The 23,363-nt window shown below is 37.1% G+C and overlaps 2 protein-coding genes across 2 annotated transcripts in view; one reads left to right on the top strand and one right to left on the bottom strand.

Moving 5' to 3' along the window:
* Nucleotides 1–2,109: 2,109 nt before the first annotated feature.
* On the bottom strand, nucleotides 2,110–12,956 carry LOC134650818 (diphthine methyltransferase). The gene is made up of 7 exons (XM_063505752.1): nucleotides 12,737–12,956; nucleotides 12,351–12,548; nucleotides 5,694–5,823; nucleotides 4,804–5,256; nucleotides 4,425–4,560; nucleotides 3,513–3,667; nucleotides 2,110–2,273 (listed from the first exon to the last, which is right to left on the bottom strand). The coding sequence occupies exons 2-7, from the start codon at nucleotides 12,540–12,542 to the stop codon at nucleotides 2,110–2,112; spliced, it is 1,230 nt and encodes a 409-aa protein (XP_063361822.1). The 5' UTR covers nucleotides 12,543–12,548; nucleotides 12,737–12,956.
* A 606-nt stretch (nucleotides 12,957–13,562) lies between these two features.
* Nucleotides 13,563–23,363, top strand: part of LOC134650954 (uncharacterized) — a 29,965-nt gene continuing 20,164 nt past the window's right edge. The window contains exons 1-2 of the mRNA XM_063505911.1: nucleotides 13,563–14,080; nucleotides 16,038–16,191. Of these exons, the coding sequence (XP_063361981.1) occupies nucleotides 13,897–14,080; nucleotides 16,038–16,191 (338 nt within the window). The 5' untranslated portion in view covers nucleotides 13,563–13,896. The remainder of the gene's footprint in view (nucleotides 14,081–16,037; nucleotides 16,192–23,363) is intronic.

A 23,363-nucleotide genomic window follows, 5' to 3' on the forward strand; every position in this document is an offset into this window, starting at 1 on the left:
AGTTATTGTAATAACTATCCAAAATGTGTAAAATACTTAGCACAATTGTTGATTTATATTGTATGTATAGAAAGTATTACCAATATTCATGATGATCGTTTAAACATTATTCCAGTCTTTGTAGATTGTTTTCAAGTGGCTGTTCCGAACTTGTAAACCGTTCCAAATATGTAAACCTCATCTTATACCTATCAACAAGGATCCAGAAAACTGGCAGGTATTCCTGCTTATGATATTTTACGGTTTGGTTATAAGTTATACATTAGTTAGACATAAACACATTGCACCATTTTAAGTTATTCATACTTATTGTATCAAAAAGTCATAAAACTAAAAAGAAATTTATACCAACAACTTTGTAATTATTAGGATATTGTTAGATATATTTCGATATTTATACACATGCATCGAATCTTCATCTATCTATAGATAAACCGTAAAATATTGTGGTGGGAAAATAATTGCCATATTCTATTCTTGTTGCTGGGGCCATAAAAAAGCGTTCGCACAGACGTGTAACAAGGCAGTGATATTATATAACTAATAATAAATGCGTTACATTCGTGTAATGTTATATTTTATGTACACCATACAACTTTTCAGTTGCCATTTTAGTATCAAAACTAGTCTAATGTTAGTATCTTGTGATTTTTAAAATTTAAAAAAAAATCTGGGGGTCTATTAAAATACAATTATCTTTTTAGCGTCATATAGGTATGTCGATCATATATTGTTGAGGATAAATTAAATACACAGTTATGTGTAGTCATTATACTTAATGGTTATTTGTACCAAGAATTTTACGCTTAAAATGTAACTGAAATACCTGAAATTGTCTACGCTGTTTGATTTTGAATGTGATTTTTTGAAACCTGGCGTATATGTTAGGCTTTGGCAAGAAACTACTATAATATAAAGTACATAATTATATTAAATTTAAAAATGATGACTCGGGTAACCAACTAGGTATGTGAACAAACTTAAGCCAAGTAAAAGCAACATAACATATAATTATTAATCATGTTGTATTTTAATCAAAAACAGCATTCAGAGAATCAACATTAGAATTTAGAATATAATAAGTGATTTGTTACAGTCATAATTTATACGATTAACAAACATTTAAAACAAGACAAAACGTAATCTTGAATCATTCCCAGTAAATTATACATTTTAATTTGATCCTTTTGACTAAAGAGAAACGTGGGGATTTTATAGAATATATATTTTTAATATTTAAAATAATGGCATTAATAATATTATGCGAGAGAATAGCTCGACAATTTCATCAAAATCAAACGCGTAATCAAAATGGAAGGCATTTCCGTATAAGAGGGTACGAGCTATCGTAGCGTGCGCGCGCGCTTCATAAATTAATCATGTACTTTAATTCCAAGGATAGGACATAGACTGTATTTAGTAAAAATATTAAGGTACAAATTTACGGTAGGGAGATCTGGCCAGTTAGAATTTTTAAAATTTACGAAGCAATGTACGGATATCTACCCGCAGCCTTGGTTTTTTGTAAATGGTGTAAGATTTTTTTCACTTACGGCAAATGATTACTTTATTAAGTATGTAATTGTTATAAATTATATTTATCATGACATTATAAGCAAATTGAAATACAACATGTTTAAAATGAACCTTTATTTTATTACATGACTCAAAGTAAGACTAGTGACGGAAACCTAAAAAGCACTGGCTTTAGTGTAAGGCCTGAGTGGACGCTCATGTTGAGCGTGCAGCGGGGCGGGGCGTACGGCGTGCATGTGAAACGAATGCAAACGGATAGTAGCGGCCTTAGTGCACGCTGCTGTCAAATCCCTTGTGAGCCCGACGCCACGCTGCACGCCCCGCCGAACGCTCCGCTCCGAGCGTCCACTCAGGCCTTATACTTAGGGTTCAGCCAACCTTTTGAACGCCAAGAACACCTAAACTCGTCGTTGTTAGCCTACAGCGCCAAGGACAACAAGTGTTATAGCACATATGGCGGACGCTGTCAAATAAACCTTGACACTTCCAAGTAAGGTTTACATTAGCTCGCTTGCGCCCGATAACTTGGCGTGTCAGTGTCGTTTTTCTTTAAGACGTAAAGCGTTCAAAAGGTTAAAAATCAGTTCTCTCAAGATCAATCTTGCCTACATGCATGCTGCAGTCATAGAAGGAACAAGTGGCCACTGTTCCAGAGTCGTCAAACTTCCAGTCTGCTCCGTACGCTATGCTCTCATGTTCCATGTATTCACACAACACGGAGATGGACTCTGTCACACCTGTAAAAAACAAATAGGTACTTGTAAGTCCCTTATCCACGGATGTGTTGCCGGAAAGTTTTCTTTACATACTTTAAAATTTCCGAAAACTTTCCAGCTTTTAGAAAACTTTCCGCAACGTGCACATCTGTAGGTACCCATATCTATTTCTTATAGTATCGCATCATAAAAGAAGACTCTCATCGTAGTCACCACATGGCGCTCCCATAATAATTTAGTATGAGAACGCAACAGCACATACAAATATAAAAAAAAAAGTTTGTAGGGAACGTCGGCATGGCGTTGATCATCACGCATATTTTACTGTTTAAGAGTAATTTACATATTTCCGCGAACGCTCTAGCTATGATAATGAAGATACCTACTTTATGTCGAGGCTCTCTCTCGAGTCTACTGAACAAGATTCTTTAAAAAACAGCGTAGGTACCTACTTTACCAATTGTTTTATAAATTTCTGCAAAGGGCATGAACCTCCGGTAACTGGTTGCCTAAGGCGTGGTATTAAAAAAAGATACGTCATCGACTCATCGTCAACATCAAAGACTTAAAACCTTTAGCATCATTTTTCTTAAGGGGCATGGCACATTGCGTCCAATTCGCACATCGCATCGTAAACGCATCCTAAATTTAATTGAGACAAAGTATATTGTGAACATTACATAAACTGACAATATTTAACCCTTAAATGCATAATGATGTATATATGCATCGTATATTTGATGGTCCGTGGCTCAATATGCAGCTATCCAAAATAAATGACAATGAGTGATATCATAAGAAAAACTAATCCGGTTTCCGATTTTTTATATAAATTTACGCAATATTTTAATTTATAAAAATTACATTCGTTTTAAGACGATATGTCAGAAAATTTGAAAAAATTCATAATTTGATGATTTTTAGTATGTGATATTGTATGTTTTTTTGGGTTTAGTAATTATTTTATATTTAAAAACTCTATCATAGGTGTATCACAAATAGTGTACCTTTCTGATGATAGTAGTATTTATCATATATCTCTTACTGAAAATTATATATTTACATAAATATGATTTAGCCTATGCAACTTCTAACACTGATTTCGCAGTGAAAATCGATGTTATATTTTTTTTACCATTTTTTCCATAATCAGCAAACAATTACGTAACACATATATTAATTTCGGGCAAACAGAAAAAATCATGCATTTAAGGGTTAAACCTTATTGCAAAGACATAAGGTCTCTGATCGTGTTCATACCTAGAACTCTGAAGCCCCCATACATGCAGGCCGCTAGCACAGTGGTAGGACTGCTGGGGTGATACTTGAGTCTCCAAACACCGCCGTTCACTGCGGCCTCGGTGACGGAGCGCTTTAAGCTCCTGGTGTCCCAGAGGCGCACTTTTTCATCGTAACTGTAATAATCGATAAACAAAGATTTATGCAAAATGTATCACTGAATAGAGTAAAATGTGGAAGCCTATAAGAACCAGGGATTCTGGGTGTTCTTATTAGGCTTACCCATGCCATGGCTTGTCAACAAACCAAAAATCAGCGTCCCAGCACTTTCAGAAGTATAGGTATTATAACAATAGCGTAAGCACAGAACATTATTAAAGAGGTTAGAACGGCTATCGCGCGCAGTTAGTATCGGAACCGGTGTCGCCGCTCGTTCCTCTCCACATTTCCACATTTCTCGCGCAACGGTAGTAAAAACTTGTGTGCCTGGTGAATGGATACGCCTCCTTTAGACAGATTTGATGTCTGGCTTCTTAATCTGAACGTTATTGTGGCGCAAAAGGCATGTTTACGTTTTTCGGTCAGCGCGGGCGAGTACTAGCATGCGAGCGTTTGCTCATAACCGGCGGCGACACGTACCCTGCTCGCATCGCCATTCTACTTGTTCTGTGAGCGTAAGCAAAACAGTAGTGTCGCTGGTAGAATCAGGGGAATATTTACTCCAAGGTCAAAACGTGCCATGGCCAGGGTCGGCGGGATGCGAAGTCCGACACAAGCCGAACTGTAGGCTAGCACAAGAGCGCCGCGACAGTATCTTGCCCGCAAGATACCTTTACCCCCTTGCCCAGCGGTTATAGGACTAGAGCACCAAATCTTAAAATATATCACTATTGGATAGAACGCTCTAAAATGCATTGCTTGGTAGTCACAGACCTGCCCGTGATAAGTTGATGTTCGACGTCTAGATGACTCCTGATGGATGTAACACCTGCTTCGTGGCTCCGGTTCGTCGTTACTGCCGCGTCAGGAACCCTGATGTCGTAGCTTTTGAATACGCAATCATCACCACCTGTAAAATAGTTTTGGCTGGAGTAATAATCCCAAAAAAAATACTAATACTACTCGGAACATCGCCATTTAGCATGTGATTCTTAAACATCGTAAACTAAACAAAAATAGCATCATACTGATCGGGTCATTGTCATTACTGCAGAGTCTATTAAAGGTAGCCTACGGTTTAACATTCTCATTAATATCTGCAATAAAAAGGTTGGCGGATATACTATACTCGTAATACCTTAATTTAAATTACCTGAATAAAACACGTCAGGGCTCCAATAATTGAACGCAGCTATCCACGCCTCAAAGCCGTGACCCTTCCACGTCCCAACCCTCACCAAACCGCTCCCAACAATCTTAAAAACAGTCACATCACCCGCAGAACCACTCACAACAATCATTGGCTCCCCCGACTCTTTGTTCGTCGACCAATCAAGAGACAGCGCCAAATCGTCTTGACCAATCAAATCTTCGAGCCACAGCTTTAAATTGTAACCGTTGTTTTCATACAGTTGGTACAGCTGAAGTGATCCTTCGGAGGTTACAACTGCGAGCACCGGGTGGTCTTGAATGGTATGATAGCACCATTTTTGGTCTAGGATGCCGGCGGTGTCGATTGTTTGGACGGGACACAAATCGACTGTGTCTTGGTTGATTTGGAAGAGGTAGATTCTGCCAAGTCTCGTCTGTTTTTTCGTTTGCTGATCTAAAAATAATATACTTAGTTGTCAGTATGTTGATTTGGCCTTCGATTGCAATTAAAATTGACTTTGCTAAGTATAGCTGGTCCTTCGAACCGGATTTCAAAAATTATAGAAAGTTGTTGAAGAATATTGTTCTTATTTCCCAAAACACTTTGCAAAACGTTGTTATTTTAGTACCTATGATACAAGTTCTCAAACCAAAATCGCCTCCTCAGTCATGTGTTTGTTTTTATCCCTGCTTTAGGTAAATCCCACTATTGCAGAACTTAGGTCTTTAAATGAAACAAACTATAAATATAAAACAGAATCAACGAGCTAGAGAAGTGGCATTAGATTTTCATCATATTACTACCTCTTCTGAACTGTATATCTTATCATTAATTTTTACTGTACTTCTGTAGTTTCCCCAATAAAAATAAAATAATATTGTATTTATTACCTTCGTCTTTTTTCTCAAGCTGGTAAGTGCCGCACACCATCACATCTCTGTAGGGCTCCACGGGACACCACTCGACGGAGTCCGCACTGTAGCCTGTGTTCCACCGCCATTTGGTGCTCCAAGACGCCATCTTAGGACGAAAACCGTAGATGATACTAGCACAGAACAAAGTGGATAAGTATAATATAGGTAGGTACAAAGATGTAAACGCAAAAATCACTAATCTCTGTGACAGTTATATTTAAAAAACATAAAAACACATAAAACAGGTGTCAATACTTAATTACTTATTGTATAGCATTAAAACGAATCTGTACTATTTTAAACCCATTTATTAATATAATAAAAATATGCCCATACATTAATAAATACAGCCGACTAAAGCTATTTCTCATAAACTGTAATGAATTTAACATTTATTTCACAATTCTTTACATTTAATTCGCTAAAAATTTGTACTGTTTCATGGTTCATTACTTACAAATACTTTGAAAACTTTGACAATTCATAAAACAGCTAAAACGTACAGATCAATAGAAGACAAATATAAGTATGACATCGAATGGAAAAAAATATACAGGAAAAATCTATTTATAAAAAATATTGAAATGGACTCGAATTACATTTAGTAAGTTTAACATTCAAGTAAGTACTTTATTCTTTAATGGTAACTTATTTTATATATTTAAAGACTATTTCGTAATTTCTCCTTACACTAGCGTTATACTAAAAGGTATACATTTCCGGCAGTTGGACCAAAACGTTACATCCAAATTAAAGTGATGATTAAAGTGACAATTGCTCACAACAGAGGGCGCCTCTGGGTTAAGTCCAGTTATTTGTTCTTATTTTTAAGCCACCGCTGTCCATGTATCTGTCAGCGAACTGTTTCTCATAAACCGATATAGGTAAATGTAACTATTTAACCATTTGTTTTATATGAAAGTGTGAAACTTCTCCAGTGGGGTTTTAGTTTAAACCACACTTCTTGAAAGGTATTTGGTAATGGTGATTCAGTTTTGTTATCTATCCTATAGTTGGACCTTATAGTCAGAGGCGCCCTCTGCAAAGAACTTTTAGTTTTTAACATCATTGTTAATGTTCTAAACTGGCTACACGCTGTCAGTAATAAATGACAATATTTCAATTTGTGTATGTAGTCCACTCTCTTCTCTAACGAAGAAAAGGGAATTCGTATGTTTGCTTTTATACTGGATGCACAACTTTGAATTACTTAAGACCAAACTTAAAATGCATAAAAAGGACAAAAATAACAGGACTTACAGGACATCAGATTAAAATTTAAAATTTTCGCCATTAAAATCAAGTCATAACTCGGAAAACATATTACACAAAACATATTAGGGAACACAAACAAATTAAAATCAAAGGGGTTTAGAAGCAGTATTGAAAATCAAAATAATTATATACAACTTAATGCTAATAATTCAAAATTACCAAACAATGAGCACTTTATCTTACATAATGTTAGTCTAATATGAGGTCACATGATTGCCCTTATAATGATTTTACATTTTCTGAGCAATACGTATGGGGAAAAATCATACGTCAAAATAATATCAGGTTATATTGCTCTTATAAAGATGTACCAAGGTATTTACTCAAACTGCATGGTTGCCCAAAATCACAAATGTTTTATAGTTTGTTTCTTTAGTCAATGGATATACGGAATCTGAACCCAGTTTATTAACCTTACTAAGGGCTCATTTGTACGACGCGAGAACTCGCATGCGAGTTTCATTACATTGCGGGTTTTGATCGGTCAGTTGAATTGGACGTAACCAACAGTCCGCAATGTAACTAAAATCGCATGCGAGTTCGCACGCCGTCTAATTCAGCCCTAACAGTGTCTGGGCATCTACACACATAATTGTTTGAATTTGCAGGCCATTTAAATCTTGGTACATCATTGACACTCTGTACATTAGAATACTGTGAAAGTGATCAAGGATTCTGAACTAATACTAGACATTTAATGTGACTTGATTTGATTTCAAGTCTCAAACTAGTTGTAATGAGTATCTTGTGGGCAGGACATTAAGTATAATCTGTGAGACAAGAATTGAGCATCTTTTATGAATGTGTAGCTTTGGGCGAATTATTTCAAATATTAATATGCCGCTTTAAGGTGCAGTGAGTTCCGATTCTTCTCCGAATCATCGAGGTCGAGGATATCATTGTTATTTTTGACAAAAAAGTAATCTATGACTTCGATCAAAAATAACATTAACTACGCATTTTAGAAACAATCTTTGTTAATAGGGTTCACACAGAACAAGCCGCTACGCGAGGAAATTCATTTTCAATTCGGCTCGTCCTGTGTGAACCCGCCTAATAAAATTACCCACTCAATTTTTGCCCCACAGAGCTCGTAACTAACTTATGGCTGCACTATTCACTTTAATATCATGAAACATCAACATCACAAAATACCAAAGGTGTCTTAAAATATGCTTATTAAACATTAATAATATTTTATTTTATATATTGTTTTGTCTGAGGTAGATGTTCACAATAAATGTTTTGATCACAGCCTGGCTTTTCAGGACAGCTATCTCTAACAGCTCTCTTTATAGCAGGGATGCCCAACCAGTGTGGCGATCCGGCAAGGTGTACCTTTTCGATAAAGGGGGTATTCATTAAACATTCCCTTTGTGCCAAGGGCCGACGCAAAAAGGTTGGGGACCCCTGCCTTATTGGCTGTGCGCGATCGTGGCCCTTGCCTGGCGGCTATGGGACACATTAGTTATTTGACATGAATGTCAAGTAGTATGAAAATTAAAGCCCACAAAAGTTAATTTTTTTAGGAACGACGAGTACAATCATTGCTTTTAATTCCACACCACGCATTTCGCAGGTCTATAACATAAGTATGATAGACGATAGTTAAGACAGGATTCCACCAGAGTGCGACACTGTGCCGTACAAGCATATTGCTTGTGTCGCACAGTGCCGTACACTGGTGGAATCCCGTCTTAAGCAATGTATTTGAGAATAATGTTATCTTTTATTGTGTGTTGTTCTATCATAAGTATGTCAACATTTTGTGAAAAGACCTGTAAGATTTTAAATAATAGATATTGTAATAGAACATAAGCAACCCAGAAAATTAAGTTCTACTAATCTCAGAAACGAATTGTGCCATGAATTATTATTTTGCTCTATCCTCTGCATTTTTGAATAAAGATATTAAACTTATATCTAGAGAAACAGTAACAAGAAAATTTAGTCTGTGTAAAAACAAATTCTGTAGATATTGCTTGATTCTAGTATGGCTGTGAGCAAGAACAAAAGTAATGCTAGATTCTAGTATGGTTGTGAGCAAGAACAAAAGTAATAAGTTTTTGACAAAAATTTAATTTTTGGTACAAGATTTTATCGCTGACTGTACTTTTTTTTCCAGAGGCAAGTAATACTCATCAAGACTATTCTAAAAACCCCAATAACAAATAGGTTGCGTTGTTTTATCAGAGTTCCTATGGCCACCTCCTGCCTCCATCATCAGATCAGCTCAATTGTACCATAATATTGCATTGTCACCCGATTTACATCATCGTCTTCCTCGCGTTGTCCCGGCATTTTGCCACGGCTCATGGGAGCCTGGGGTCCGCTTGGCAACTAATCCCAGTAATTGGCGTGGGCACTAGTTTTTACGAAAGCGACTGCCATCTGACCTTCCAACCCAGAGGGTAAACTAGGCCTGTATTGGGATTAGTCCGGTTTCCTCACGATGTTTTCCTTCACCGAATTAATTTTTAATTAATCAATTAATTTTTCTGGCACCCGATTTACATATGTATGCAAATTTTCAGCTTCATCGGAAACCGGGAAGTGGGTCAAATTTAATTTATTTGATTACAGATACACAATTGTAAAAATAGAAAACCTGTGATGATTATCAGGGCGTTTAACTGACTGTTTTCACAGTCAGATAAACTGATTGTTGGTAGACTCTCAGCTTTTCATAAAAAGAAGACAGATTTATTTGACAGTATAAATTGCCCAAGTCTTCCCTCATTAACTTCCTGAATTATCCTAAACTGGAACTACTGAAATCTAGACTTATATCGACCAAGATATGAACCGTGATTACCTTTTGTATTGTTAAACAAACAATTGTTGTTTTGTGTTGTTTGTATGTTTGGTTGATATAAGTCTAGTGAAACTAACCGTGAATCATTCAAAACTGTTACTAAAATCTAGGCAAAGATGCAGAGGTCTGGAGCGTTAAGCTTGTATGTATAATATCTGTAATATAGATTATATATATTGTATTGGGAAACAACTGCCAATTCTTATAACTTACTTACTATTCAATTAAACAGCTTTAATAGAATCAATATCAATGTGATGAATTATGCTGTAAAATGTTCTATAAGTAAATTATATTCATTAGAGATTTGCAGTTACATTAGTTTCTGGCTAAAGCACATACAGTGAATTAAACATTGATTAGGAATTAAGAGCCCATCAACGTGCACACTAGCGCCACTGCTAAATAATCGTGATTATTTAAACTTAACGAAAAATATTTTAAAAAAAAAGCGGCCAAGTGCGAGTCGGACTCGCCCATGAAGGGTTCCGTATTTAGGCGATTTATGACGTATAAAAAAAAACTACTTACTAATAGATCTCGTTCAAACCAATTTTCGGTGGAAGTTTACATGGTAATGTACATCATATATTTTTTTTAGTTTTATCATTCTCTTATTTTAGAAGTTACAGGGGGGGGGACACACATTTTACCACTTTGGAAGTGTCTCTCGCGCAAACTATCCAGTTTAGAAAAAAATGATATTAGAAACCTCAATATCATTTTTGAAGACCTATCCATAGATACCCCACACGTATGGGTTTGATGAAAAAAAAATTTTTGAGTTTCAGTTCGAAGTATGGGGAACCCCAAAAATGTATTGTTTGTTTTCTATTTTTGTGTGAAAATCTTAATGCGGTTCACAGAATACATCTACTTACCAAGTTTCAACAGTATAGTTCTTATAGTTTCGGAGAAAAGTGGCTGTGACATACGGACGGACAGACAGACGGACAGACAGACAGACAGACATGACGAATCTATAAGGGTTCCGTTTTTTGCCATTTGGCTACGGAACCCTAAAAAGGAGGCCGCTATGTACTGTATCTTGTATTAAAGTACCTTTTGAATATATCAAATTAGTTTCTATGTTGCTGGATTCGTAAATCTATGAAATCAAAACAAAAAGGTCCGTTTTAACTTTGGACGGATTGACGAATCCAGCAACATAGAAACTAGTTTGATGTATTCAAATGGTACTTTAATACAATATACAGTACCTAGCGGCCCCCTTTTTTAAATATCTTTCGTTAAATTTAAATAATCACGATTATTTAGCAGTGGCTCTAGTGTGCACGTTGATGGGCTCTTAAAGATGCGAACTTTTGGAACTTTTGGTAAGCCTTAGGTCTTACAGGTGTTTCAAAGCTAGTCTCTGATTTAATCCATTTGATTTTCTACCTTAAAACAAGCAAAATAAAGTCTATATTTAAAACAAGCTGTCCAATAGCATGATTGTAAATTTTACTTTAAAACTTTTAGTGTAAGGTAGATAAACAAGTGGATAGTCATTTTTCAATCACATACTAAAAATATAGGCTTTATACTATGACAAAGCAATACATATTCAAAGCAAGGTATGTATCAGATTCTTCCTATCTTAGAACTTTCTCCGTTACCAGCATACCTAAGAAGTCCGGGGGGGTTTATTTGACTCAGTTTGTATGTGCTTTGCCGTTTACTTTCAATACAGAAAATTTATATGTTATAATCACATTTTCAAAATAAATCTCTTAAATTTAGTCTAAGTACCCTGAATTATATTTTATTTTTATTTCTAATAAATAAGACCCTAACTTTTATTATAGCAGCATTATTCTTATTCCGTAAATAAATAAATTTGTGCTCTAGTTTTCATTGTAACAGATCTAACATCCTTTTTTGTTTGTATATTATCTTAGTATGAAAATTATTATTCCAGATTGGAGCTATTGCAATACTATTTAGTTTTATTGCAAATCTGTTAAATAGATAGGATTTCTAAAATAAGAAGAAAAACAATGAGAGAATAAGAATAAGGCTGCAAAATTATATGACAGTTTGATTATGAATAAATGTTAGGGACACCTTACCAGAAGAAATATTATTATTAGTATACTTGAGACTTACACTAATATACTTTGAGTGCTGCATGAGCAATAAATAACTTTTTCAGAGCCGTTAGGAGCCTACTCACATGTTTTAGACTACTTTGTTTCTCAAATTCACTTGTGCAAGATTATTCAACAACTAAACTTACTCTTTGCTTCTTAAGGTTCACAATCCAATAACAGAGTGCTCGAGAAATTAAGCAGTCTCTATATATTGCAACTTTGTTGGCAGTCACACAAAGATTTGTTTCTGAGGTATGCTAAAATTGACTGTGTTGATGTTGAGACGGAGCTTTACTGTCGTGCAGAGCGCTCTGTTTCAATCAAGCATTCCCTCACGAGGATACGCGCGTGCACGATCCCACGCTTCAAACGCTCGGCAGAGCTGCGGCTGCCTGAGTAACTTGGTCGCACCTCCTTACCCATCTCTTCTATCACGGCCAAAAGCTGCGCGTACTTCGAAGTCCCGTTATCCTTATCCTTCCCTATGGAAGATGGTGACGCCGCCGGCACCGTAGATATGGTCGCATGGCTGCTCCCACCGTGACCCAAGTCTTTGTGGACGTTCTTAACGCTCATCGGTATCGCCGTAACCGTCACGTCGCTCAGCTTCGACTCCACCGCCTGAATATCCATAGCCTCCATCTCGCTCTGAAAATATAACGCCTATTAGAGACACAAAAGAAACCTAAAGAATTTGCTGAAGAAACGAAAACTTACCTAGCTAACTACCAACAGATAACACAATCGCGAATGAAAGCACATTCCGTAAATACGTACGCGTAAACGTAAATAAATAACTGCTAACTACTCTAAAATGTAGATAATGTAGGACATACCTAGTCCAAGCACCTTAGGAGTCGGAGGCAACGAAAGAAATCGGCTTTTTCTTATCGCCAAAACGTAAAACCTAAAGCGGTTATATTGTATTCTAATGGAATGTGATATGTGTTTGGTAAAACAAAATGATTTAATACAGTATTTCCTGTATTTTATTATTTCTGAAATAATAAACAACTCCACAAATTACCACCACATTGACAACACCTAACTTTTTTATTACTACACAATGAACTCTGACTCGAAAATAATACAGCCAAAATTATTGTGGGCACGAATAAATAAGTTTCTGATGTTATGGCTCCTCTATACGATGGGCCAACGCCGGCCACTCCAAGGGACGCAGACATGCGGTAGAATGAGATAGCAATATAACTTGCTCCCTCTAACGCATAAATGCGTCCCTTGGAGTGGCCGGCGTTGGCCCATCGTGTAGAGGAGCCATTATTAAAAATACAATACAAAGTTAATGTGAAAATATTATATGAATAAAAAAAACTTTTTAAATCGCAAATAAAATAAAATTTATGAAAATTGATTCGTTCGTTCCGTTTGAACAAAGTTCAAGAATTTGGAAACGGAATGTAAAGCCTAGTGCTGCCAGATCAACAAGCTATTTTTTCCCAAACAATGGCATTTCTCATCGATCTATACTTCAATTACGAGTGGTGATACGAGTATAAACAAATTTCTGACGAGATATAAACGCTGTACCAAAAGATAATCGAAAACATGGTATTTATTTATTATCAAATCGATTGGTTTTAGTTTAATGTTGGCTACAACCGCTTGCCGACCGCTTGCCACTTGCCTAGCTAGAAAAAAACAATCTGTCACGCACGTCAAAAGATTGGGGTCCGTCGTTCCGTCGTTTGATCGTCGTCGTCTGTCGCTTTTTCTTTTATCCCAAACCTATTTGTGACCAAAACAAATAAAAAAACCACAGACGACCTCCCCGTATCAGATTGCTCGACGGAAATAAACCGTCAGCTGCGATGCGCTATAGATCATGTCATGTTGAATTGATCAAATAAAATTGTAATGAAACAATGAGTTCGCTCAAGCGAGTTCTCCGCCCACTGGGGCTCATTACACGATTGAGCTATGAGTGGTGAAGAGTGTGTTCTGATAAGCTAGTGGAGTGATAGTGATCGGAGGCATGGCGGACGCGGAGCGGGCCTCGCGGCCCAACTCGCTGCTGCTGGAGACCCCGCCGCCGGAGCGAGAGCCGCTCCGCTTCGACGTGCAGCTGGTCGGCGCTCCGCCTGAGGTGGAGCAGCTTGTTAACAACATCAAGCAAGTTGCTGAAGACTTCTTGTACCACTGGAAAACCTTTCCTATTGGTGAGCACTGCTTGTCAGTTGTTTTTGGTTTGTTATAGCAGGGAGTGCTCTTGTCAAGTAGTTTAACCGTTAATAAATAAAATATAAATATTTGGGGACAATGTTACACAGATGAACCTAGCCCTAATCTAAGCAAAGCTTGTACTATGGGGACTAGACAACAATATACATACTTAGATAATTATGTCTAGATAACATCTATAACTCAGGACCTAATAAACATAAGATAAAGATAAAACTATCTGTCATCTTATCATATCTTATCCTGAACACTGTTTTATAGTAATAGCACCTACTAAATATACATTTATTTTATTAATTTCTGTTGTGCTTGCTTCCCATCTAATCCAGTTCTTATTTAATTCCTTTGTTACTATTTTTGGCAAAAACAGTACAAACATATTAGTAAAGTAAATTGATAAATATTACAGGTATGCTATATAATGTAATATAGCAATTAGAAACATTTAAAAACCTATAATGTATCAGAAATATATAAACAAGTGAAAGGAGAAACATCCAGCGTCACAGACAATGTCGGTTTCTTTTGCTGAGAAAAATCTGTCAGCCTACACAGTGTTATCAATTACTTAGATATTTCATTACTTTTACTAATTACCAACTCATATGATGCCAATTGGAAGTTTCATCTGGTTAGAAGATACTTCGTACTTAGTATGAAGGGAATTAGACCAATATTTTAAATCTACCAATGAATCATTCAAACTGATGTTCAAAGTTTTAGATTTATTTATTGGGTAGTTTTTATTAATCAAGGTAGTTAGAAAACATTTCTTTATGTAATAAATTAATACAAAATGTTTAGATTCCAGAATATGCTAAATATTCACAGTGGAAAACTGTCCAATGATTAAAATATAAACACTCTTGTATTAAGTTATTTGAGATATTGAATAGCTTACATGAAACATACCACTGTTGCATGAAAGTTGCTCAAAATGTGATGAATGTGAAAGAATCATGTGGCTTTTACCATAAAATCACTTTTTGCTTGGCATATTCTGATCAACTGATCAAGTGGAGGTTTCAAACACATGTTTGAAATTACACACCACATGTGGTCCAAATATAATGAAACATTGGTAAGCGTCTGTTTTAACATAATAAATAGGGATTCATACTTTCCCATGGTTATCCTTGGGGCTGTTCATAAATTACGTCATCTATTTTTGACGATTTTTGCCTCCCCCACCCCCTAAAATCATCCAAAAATCATGCTTCGAATGACCCCATTTCCTCCTACGTCATGCTACCATCATCCAATCTCCGGACAATATATTAGTTATTGATATTACCTTCTAGCTGAAACAATGTGAATTGAATTGAATGCATGATGCTGTTAATGTTAGTTGTACATGTTATGAATAAGGGATGTCCCTTCCCATTGTTATTAAAATAACAATATAATACTAACGTCTAAAACCACCAACGAATGCCGACTCCGCCTTGTAATGATGAAGCGCCGTGGGGTCACTATCAGCATTCGACCTCTGCGTCCAGATCAAGCGAATTTGCCGCAAGTACGCAATTTGTTTCGGATTACGCGCCTAATTAAAATAATTCGCAAACTAAGTATAGCAAACATGGGTGGGCACGTGTGGCGTATTCTGCTCCAAACATGACTTATTTTTTCGGTTTAGAAATATTCACCCACATTTCTTTGTTTAGGTATTTAAGACATCAGGGGCCCGTTTCTCAAAATCTTGTAACTTCTAATACAAGTGGAAGTCTCTTTCTAACAAAAGCTATCAAAAAGTGACATCCACTTGTATTACAAGTTACAAGCTTTTGAGAAACGGGCCCCAGGGGTCAATACTAAAATATATTCGCTTTTTCACATTATTACTCATTCGTTCTTATTGTTAGGAATGTTTATGATACCAATCACAGGTAAACTTGAAACTTTCAAGTTGAAAGAATAACTTGTTTGTCCCAGTCCTCCCATCATCTCGCTTCACGGGCCCCGGCAACCGGCCCTCGGACATCATCGTGGCGCCGCCCTGCGACGAGCTCGACGCCGCGGCCCTCGACGCAGGCCTGGAGCCCCATCCGCTCTCGCCGAAGCAGCTGCACCAGATTAGGGAGAAAGGGTGAGCGATGTTTTAGACTTTTTAGAGCTTAGAGCAGAAGCGCAACATGTCTGGCTCAAATTTTATGTTAAGGCGTGTTCAGATCTGAAAATGCGCCAATTCGAAACAGAGTTCGAAAGGATAACTATCAATGATAGTTATCTTGATAAATATCGTGATTTTTATGCCTGATAATTACCGATTTTATAATAACCTAAAATATAAAAAAACGCCACAATCATTATTTTTTACTACCCAAGAATACAAAGAAAATAAATAAAGCACCATCCATACCTGGGATAATTATCAAAGACTATAATTATCTTGATAATTTAGAACCCTGATTCGAAAAAGGCTCGCCAATTCTTCGCATGCATTACGAAGTAAGATGTGCACGCGAACGTCACGCTAGCGGCCCATTCGCCAGATCTGGACTCGCTTCGTGATGGCGAGTAAGGTTGCCACTTGCCAGATCTTACAGGTATATTGGGCCGTCATCGGAGACACGGTGATTCCGGAGCTTTGGAAACCTTGCTTATCAACATGGAAACGGCTAACATACATTTACGTTTAAGGTTCCGTGACACAGGCGCGTTTTCCGGGCGGGGCGTGAGCGTTTTATATGCAAAAGCGGCGCGCCCCGCATGCATGCATGTTAGACACGGCCCACTTGCACCATTCCACTAACCCGAGTTAATCGGATAAACCTGGGGTTACCATGGTTACCAGTACAATTTGACACTGGGTTACCGGTTTAACCGCTTAACCCCGGGTTATTGGGATGGCGCAAGTGGGCCTAAGCAATGTAATGCCAATTAGCACGTAAGGTTTATCTTTAAGTGCTGATTGATTGAACCGAATAAATGAAATGAAATGAAACTCCCCGCCCGGAAAACGCGCCTGTCTACGGAACCATTAACGTGACGTGACCCTCTAGCCAGAGATCTTATTTTTAGCTAGTTTAAAATGGGGACCGAAACCGAACCCAACCGAAGGAAAAGTGAGAAAAACATGTTGTGCAGTTTTTGGTGACTCTACAACATTAGGTTAGTTAAAATTTTAAGTAATTATTCGTCATTACTCAAAACGAAATCTATTTCCCAATCCCGAAATCAAATAAAGCATTTTTTAAACAGTCTACAGTTTTGTATTACAGTATTACACATCACTAATTACATTCACAAAACCTGGCTTGTTATGTAACTAGATATAAATATTTCGTACACATTTAAAGTACTTATTTATTTGCATGTAACTCTAGAACAAGTCATCATATTATTCTACAAAAAAATACTACACATACTACGTATAAATCTCATTATATTCGTATTGTATACTGATCGAAGGTAGACTAAAACATTTAACTGTTCACGAGAAAGCTTAAAAAAATGTATATGCGGTGTTGGGGTATATTTGTCAAATTTGACTTAAGGTCTCTGCCCACTACACCGTATCATACCATGACTGTGCTATGAACGTGTCAGGCAAAAATAATATCTTTGTATTAAAAAGTATGAGACTATGCCCAATTGCCCACTAGCCCGTTCCGTCACCGACCATACCCGTAGCGTGCCATGCACGGACCGTCACAAATTGTCGGCGAGGATATTTTGCCCGTGCCGAAACGCTCCATGCATGGCACGCAACGCTGCCAGAACGGTGCGTGCAGGCGGCGAAACGTTGAACATACGGGTTATTACCGCCTATGGTGACTGTTCTAAGCCCGTTATAAACGCGTTGCCGTATCTGTTATCTGTTGCTCGCTCTTGCCAGTATGATAACCATTCGCTGGCTCTTTCTGACGAGTCTGGCTCTCGAGATTCAAACGCGGGTACTAAGGGGATGAAACGCGGATGCCACGGGGATTATAGGCGGATGCTATGGGGATGATACACGGTTACTACGGGCACTAAACCCGTTATATACGGATATGAAACAATGTGGACACGGTGTAGTGGGCATAGTAGTCCGTGTCGCGTTACATTTCGTGCCTGGTACGTTCATAGCACGGTCATGGTATGATACGGTGTAGTGGGCAGAGACCTTTATTCTCATCCGAAATATGTATATCTGCGGGTCTTTAATGCGTGCGTTTGTAGTATGATAATTGATAAACAATCTCTATCATGTGCCTCCATGTTATAGCAGAATCGAGGTACGACTCAGCTATTAACAACTAATAGCGTTTATGTACGTTTACTCAAATAAAAAGGAATTTTAATTGGAATATAAAATCACAACGATTCGAAAGTGACAGTGTGCTGAAAATTGCACAATTTACACGCGAAACCGGTGAAACTAATAATTATGTTCTTCTTTAAGATTCTCATAAAAATATAATCAAACAAGACCTCGTCGTGATTCGGACATTCAGCTGATGATATACCTAGTATTATAGGTATCTATGGTACCTACCATACAAACAAATGACACGGAAGTTTGCTAACTCGTTTTCAGCATTGCATCTATCGTATTTCGAATAAAACGAAAAAGCGAAAGGCCATTCACATACGTGTATCTGTATAGCTATGCAGCGACATATTTTTGATGCATAGTGCAAAAATATACTAGGTGTAGGTACTCAATAATTTGTCTTACATCGATTTCTCTTCAAACCCGATGATACTATAAAATTTCCTTACTCAGTTTTTGTCCCGAAAAACGCAAGGTTATCAAACAAACGCTTTCCGCGTAAATGTAACTATTACGGGTATGCTTCTATAATACCTACATCATATAAATTAAAACATGAGTGTGCATTTATAAAAACGCGACAGTAGGGGATACGGCGTAATTACTGTGAATTAAGAGTGTATGTACGAGGGGCGTTCAATATATTCTCGGTATTGATATCTTACAACCTCTTCTAAAATTTCTTTCGTTACTGGCCGCTAAGGTTTATTCATTGACATTAAAAAAAAGTATAATTCGAACCGAGATGTTCTTTTGTTTTTCTGCAATTGCTGAACAAACATGAACATCATGTGGGAATTGACAATGTTAACTAAATTAGAACATCGATGCGTGATAAAATTCTTGACAAAACAGGGTAAAAATCAAAAAACCATAAAAGAGGAAATGGATTGTGTTTACCGTGAGTCTGCTCCTTCTTTATCTACCATTCAAAAGTGGTCAAGCGAGTTTAAACGTGGAAGGGAGAGTGTTGAAGACGACCCTAGACCTGGCCGGCCTGTAGTAGCTACTTCACAAGAAAATATTGATAAAGTGGAAAAACTTATATTGGAAGATGGTCGAGTGAAGGTAAAATCTATAGCACAAGTAACCAATCTCTCTATTGGTACCGTACATGATATTATCCATGACCATCTTAATATGTCAAAAGTAAGTGCAAGATGGGTTCCGCGAATGCTGACTCGGCTTCAAAAAGACATGCGTGTAGCTTGTTGTTCCGATTTTATTGACCTGTGCGGTGAAAATCCTGATGAGGTGCTGCAAAGAATAGTTACTGGAGATGAAACCTGGGTTCATCATTATGACCCAGAGAGTAAACAAGAGTCCATGCAGTGGCACATTAAGGGTTCAGCTCATCCCAAGAAGTTCAAGGTCATCCCTTCAGCTGGCAAGGTCATGGCCACGATATTTTGGGATTGTGAAGGAGTATTACTGATCGATTATAAAGAAAAAGGTGTAAATATCACAGGACAGTACTACGCTAACATTCTACGTCAATTAAAGGATGCAATCAAAGAAAAGAGGCGAGGAAAGTTAACCAAAGGTGTTATGCTTCTACATGACAACGCCCCCGTCCATACTGCTCATATTGCCAAGGCAGCTATTGTTGAATGTGGGTTTGAAACTGTTACTCACCCACCGTATAGTCCGGACTTAGCCCCCAGCGACTTCTTTTTGTTCCCCAATCTTAAAAAGGATCTGCGTGGAAATAAATTTTCCGATGATAAAGCATTGAAGGCGGCAGTGGAGGAGCATTTTTACACCAAAGATAAAAAATATTTTTATGCAGGATTAAAAAAAATAATTGATCGATCTTTTAAGTGTATGAACATAGGGGGGGAGTATATTGAAAAATAAAAATATCAAACTTTTCGTACTTGTTTGTTTTCATTCTCATACCGAGAATATTTTGAACACCCCTCGTATGTTTGAGGAGGGCCCGGTGGCGTAAATACGGTAATGGGACGCTGTAACAACACGAATTGAACTTGATTAATGCCAACGATATGGGTACTGCTTTCTTTGTCTGATGTTTTCTTTACAGTACATATCTTGTTATATTCGTAAGTAAACTGTAGATTCAAATAGGATTGACTTGTGTAACAGCGACACAATTAGTCGCTTGATAAAATTCTTCTTCGCATTTTTCCGTTTTTTTTGTAATTAGGTACCTAACGGTCGTTATGCTTTGCGATGACAAGCATACGTGCAGATATATGCAATACGTCTGTGTGTAATTGATACTAAATTGCGACCTTACTCTCCATATGACATTGATAGATACTATAGATAGTGTTACATCGAAGAGTCTACTGCGTGAGATTAATTTACGTCGAATGCCATGCTAGTCAAACCAATTGAAAGTCGATAAACCCAAATATTTGCTGAATGAACTGTATATATTAAACTACATAATTAAAGCAGGGCAGGCCATGTCTGCCGCGTATGCACCCACAGAGGTGGGCCAAAATAGCCACAGTATGGGTGCCGCAAGACGGGCGAGGATCTGGTAGGCCCAGACGGAGATGGCGGGACGACCTGGACGCATATCTCAACGATTGGCCGGAGATTGCTCAAGACCGAGACGAGTGGAGATCGAGGGGGGAGGCCTTTGCTTTGCCCAGCAGTGGGACACTGTATAGGCTTATAATAATAAATAAATAATTAAAGCAATGCGTTTCTGATGACTTGTGAGTAAGTTCTCACTTAAGTTTTAAAAACTCCCAAACAGCAACTGCGCACACAGACATTTAAAATACTTTTACCCGAGTCGCGAAAGTGACATAGCCTGGTTAATTTGGCTCACCTCACTATACCTATTATTATTTTTAGCATGGTTTATATTTAAGCCTATTTAGCATAGAAAACCCAAGAGTACAAGAACTTCTTCGTCCACCAAAAAACAGTAAAAACGGGCCTTATTCTTCTGAGCCCTGCAATTGTGCGATAGAGACCGTTCCATTCCATTCAATTCATTCAACCCAAACGTGCACAGTACTATGGAACTGAGTTTTATCGCCTCCCTTTATAGAGCTCTAAACCATGGCTAGACGTCATTCCGCATGGAAATATTCATGGACAACTTTTACAGGGCCCGATCTCTTTATTGTATGTACGCAATTGAAAGTGAAACCAGTTACGTGCAAGTAAGAACAAACATGTTTTATACAGATACTAAAATGATACATCGTTTGATTTAAGGTAGTACATACTTAATTTTTACAAAATACAAATATTGTCCATCAAAAAAATATATTTTTTGTGATCAATTTTGTAGTACGCAATTAATAAATTACATTATACTTATTTTGCACCCATTTTTCACACATTAATACCTGAACATCTTTATACTTTGCGAAGTACACATTTTAAATAGTTTTTTTTCCATAAGCTTGCACAAGGACAGACTAATGCCGAAGAAGCTAAATAGTAAACAGTTGGAATCAATTCGTGAATGGGGGTATGTCGTATATGTACTTATATGTATGTTACTTACGTGTATGTATTCGTGTGTTGGCACCAATGTTTGGCAAATATGCGGGCTTTTCAAGGATAGTTCAATCAAAGTGAGGTCAAGTGGCAATTTAATATGTATTAAATTAAAGTGGATCTTCAATATCATACGTTCCTTATTAAGTACAGTCACCACACGGGATTGTTACGCCATTTACGGTCCTAACTAAATTGGTTGATCCATATTTACGCCATGGAATGTCCAATTTAGCTAGAACCCTAAATGGCGTAACAATCACGGAGCGTGACTGTACATCGGTACGAATGTCCAAGTAAAAAGTTTTTGTTGTTCCTGTCCCCATAAACACTCTTATTGCATATAAGTAGATAATATTTTTCGAGTTAGCAAATGATACTTAAGAATTTGAACTGTCGACAATACTATTCCAAATTGTTTAGATAATACAGGACTTCACGTAAAATATATTTAATAATAGAAGCCAGTCGAAAATTGGTGCCCACGTTGCATCCATAGCATGACCCCATTTCTCATTAGCCACGCTTTATAAAGTATTGTATATGTATCATTATGTAGTGTCATATGTACATCCCTTTTGATATATAGCATAGCATTGTCTTGTCCTACATTCATCCGTATGGTATAACAGTGTAAAGTACACTTGTGTTCCATAGAGTTTTTTTAAGGCGAGATGGGCTAAAGCCGATTTTCTATCGAGCAAATTTAGCAATATTACTACATAGTTTAGTACTTATGCAAGTGACACTCCTACTAACTGTTTAGATAATTATTAAAAGTTGCTCGATAAAAAATCGAATCGAAAATTTCACAAATCGGCCTGTGCCTACTTCGTCGCAAGCATGATTTTTATATTTTTATAAAAAATCCTTCCTAAATTGCCTCCTTAGTCAACAGGGTCGCTAATTTATCTAAAATTTAGAATATTAAAAAAAAAACTGTTACTCACGTGAATTAATTGTCGCTATTGGCGACATGTGATAGCATGATATTTTAAACTATGTCTTACGAAAGTTCATTGTAAAACAAAATCACAATGGCTTCTTTAAATTAATACTATGGTCATATGAATTATATGAAAAAAGTACTCTACAGCCGTTGGTTGCCAGTTGCTATAAAATTATCTATTTTCTCTCAACGTCTCTGAAATAAACATTTTCTTTCTATACCTACCTGTCTTCCAATTTCTCTCGGTGTTGTGTTTTTAGACTAGGATTTTTTTGTATATAGGTTATTAAAAGTACAAATAATTGCTACTCCGCGACTCCAAAGTTGGTGTCACAAAATAACTTACTTTAAATAGAACATCAAATGTGCCGTTTTCAATCAAAAGGTAATGAAATGTCTATTGACAAAGAAGCGTCCTTGACACAATATGAAATTACAATTGATTGAACCGACAACTTGGTATATTTTGCCTAAAACAGTCTAGTTTAACAGGACGACATCAGACTAGACGCTACATTTAAATTGTGACTCTTTGGCACAGTCATATGTTCGATGACGAATC

This window comes from Cydia amplana, chromosome 9 (genome assembly GCF_948474715.1).
Source record: "Cydia amplana chromosome 9, ilCydAmpl1.1, whole genome shotgun sequence".
Classification (NCBI taxonomy): domain Eukaryota; kingdom Metazoa; phylum Arthropoda; class Insecta; order Lepidoptera; family Tortricidae; genus Cydia; species Cydia amplana.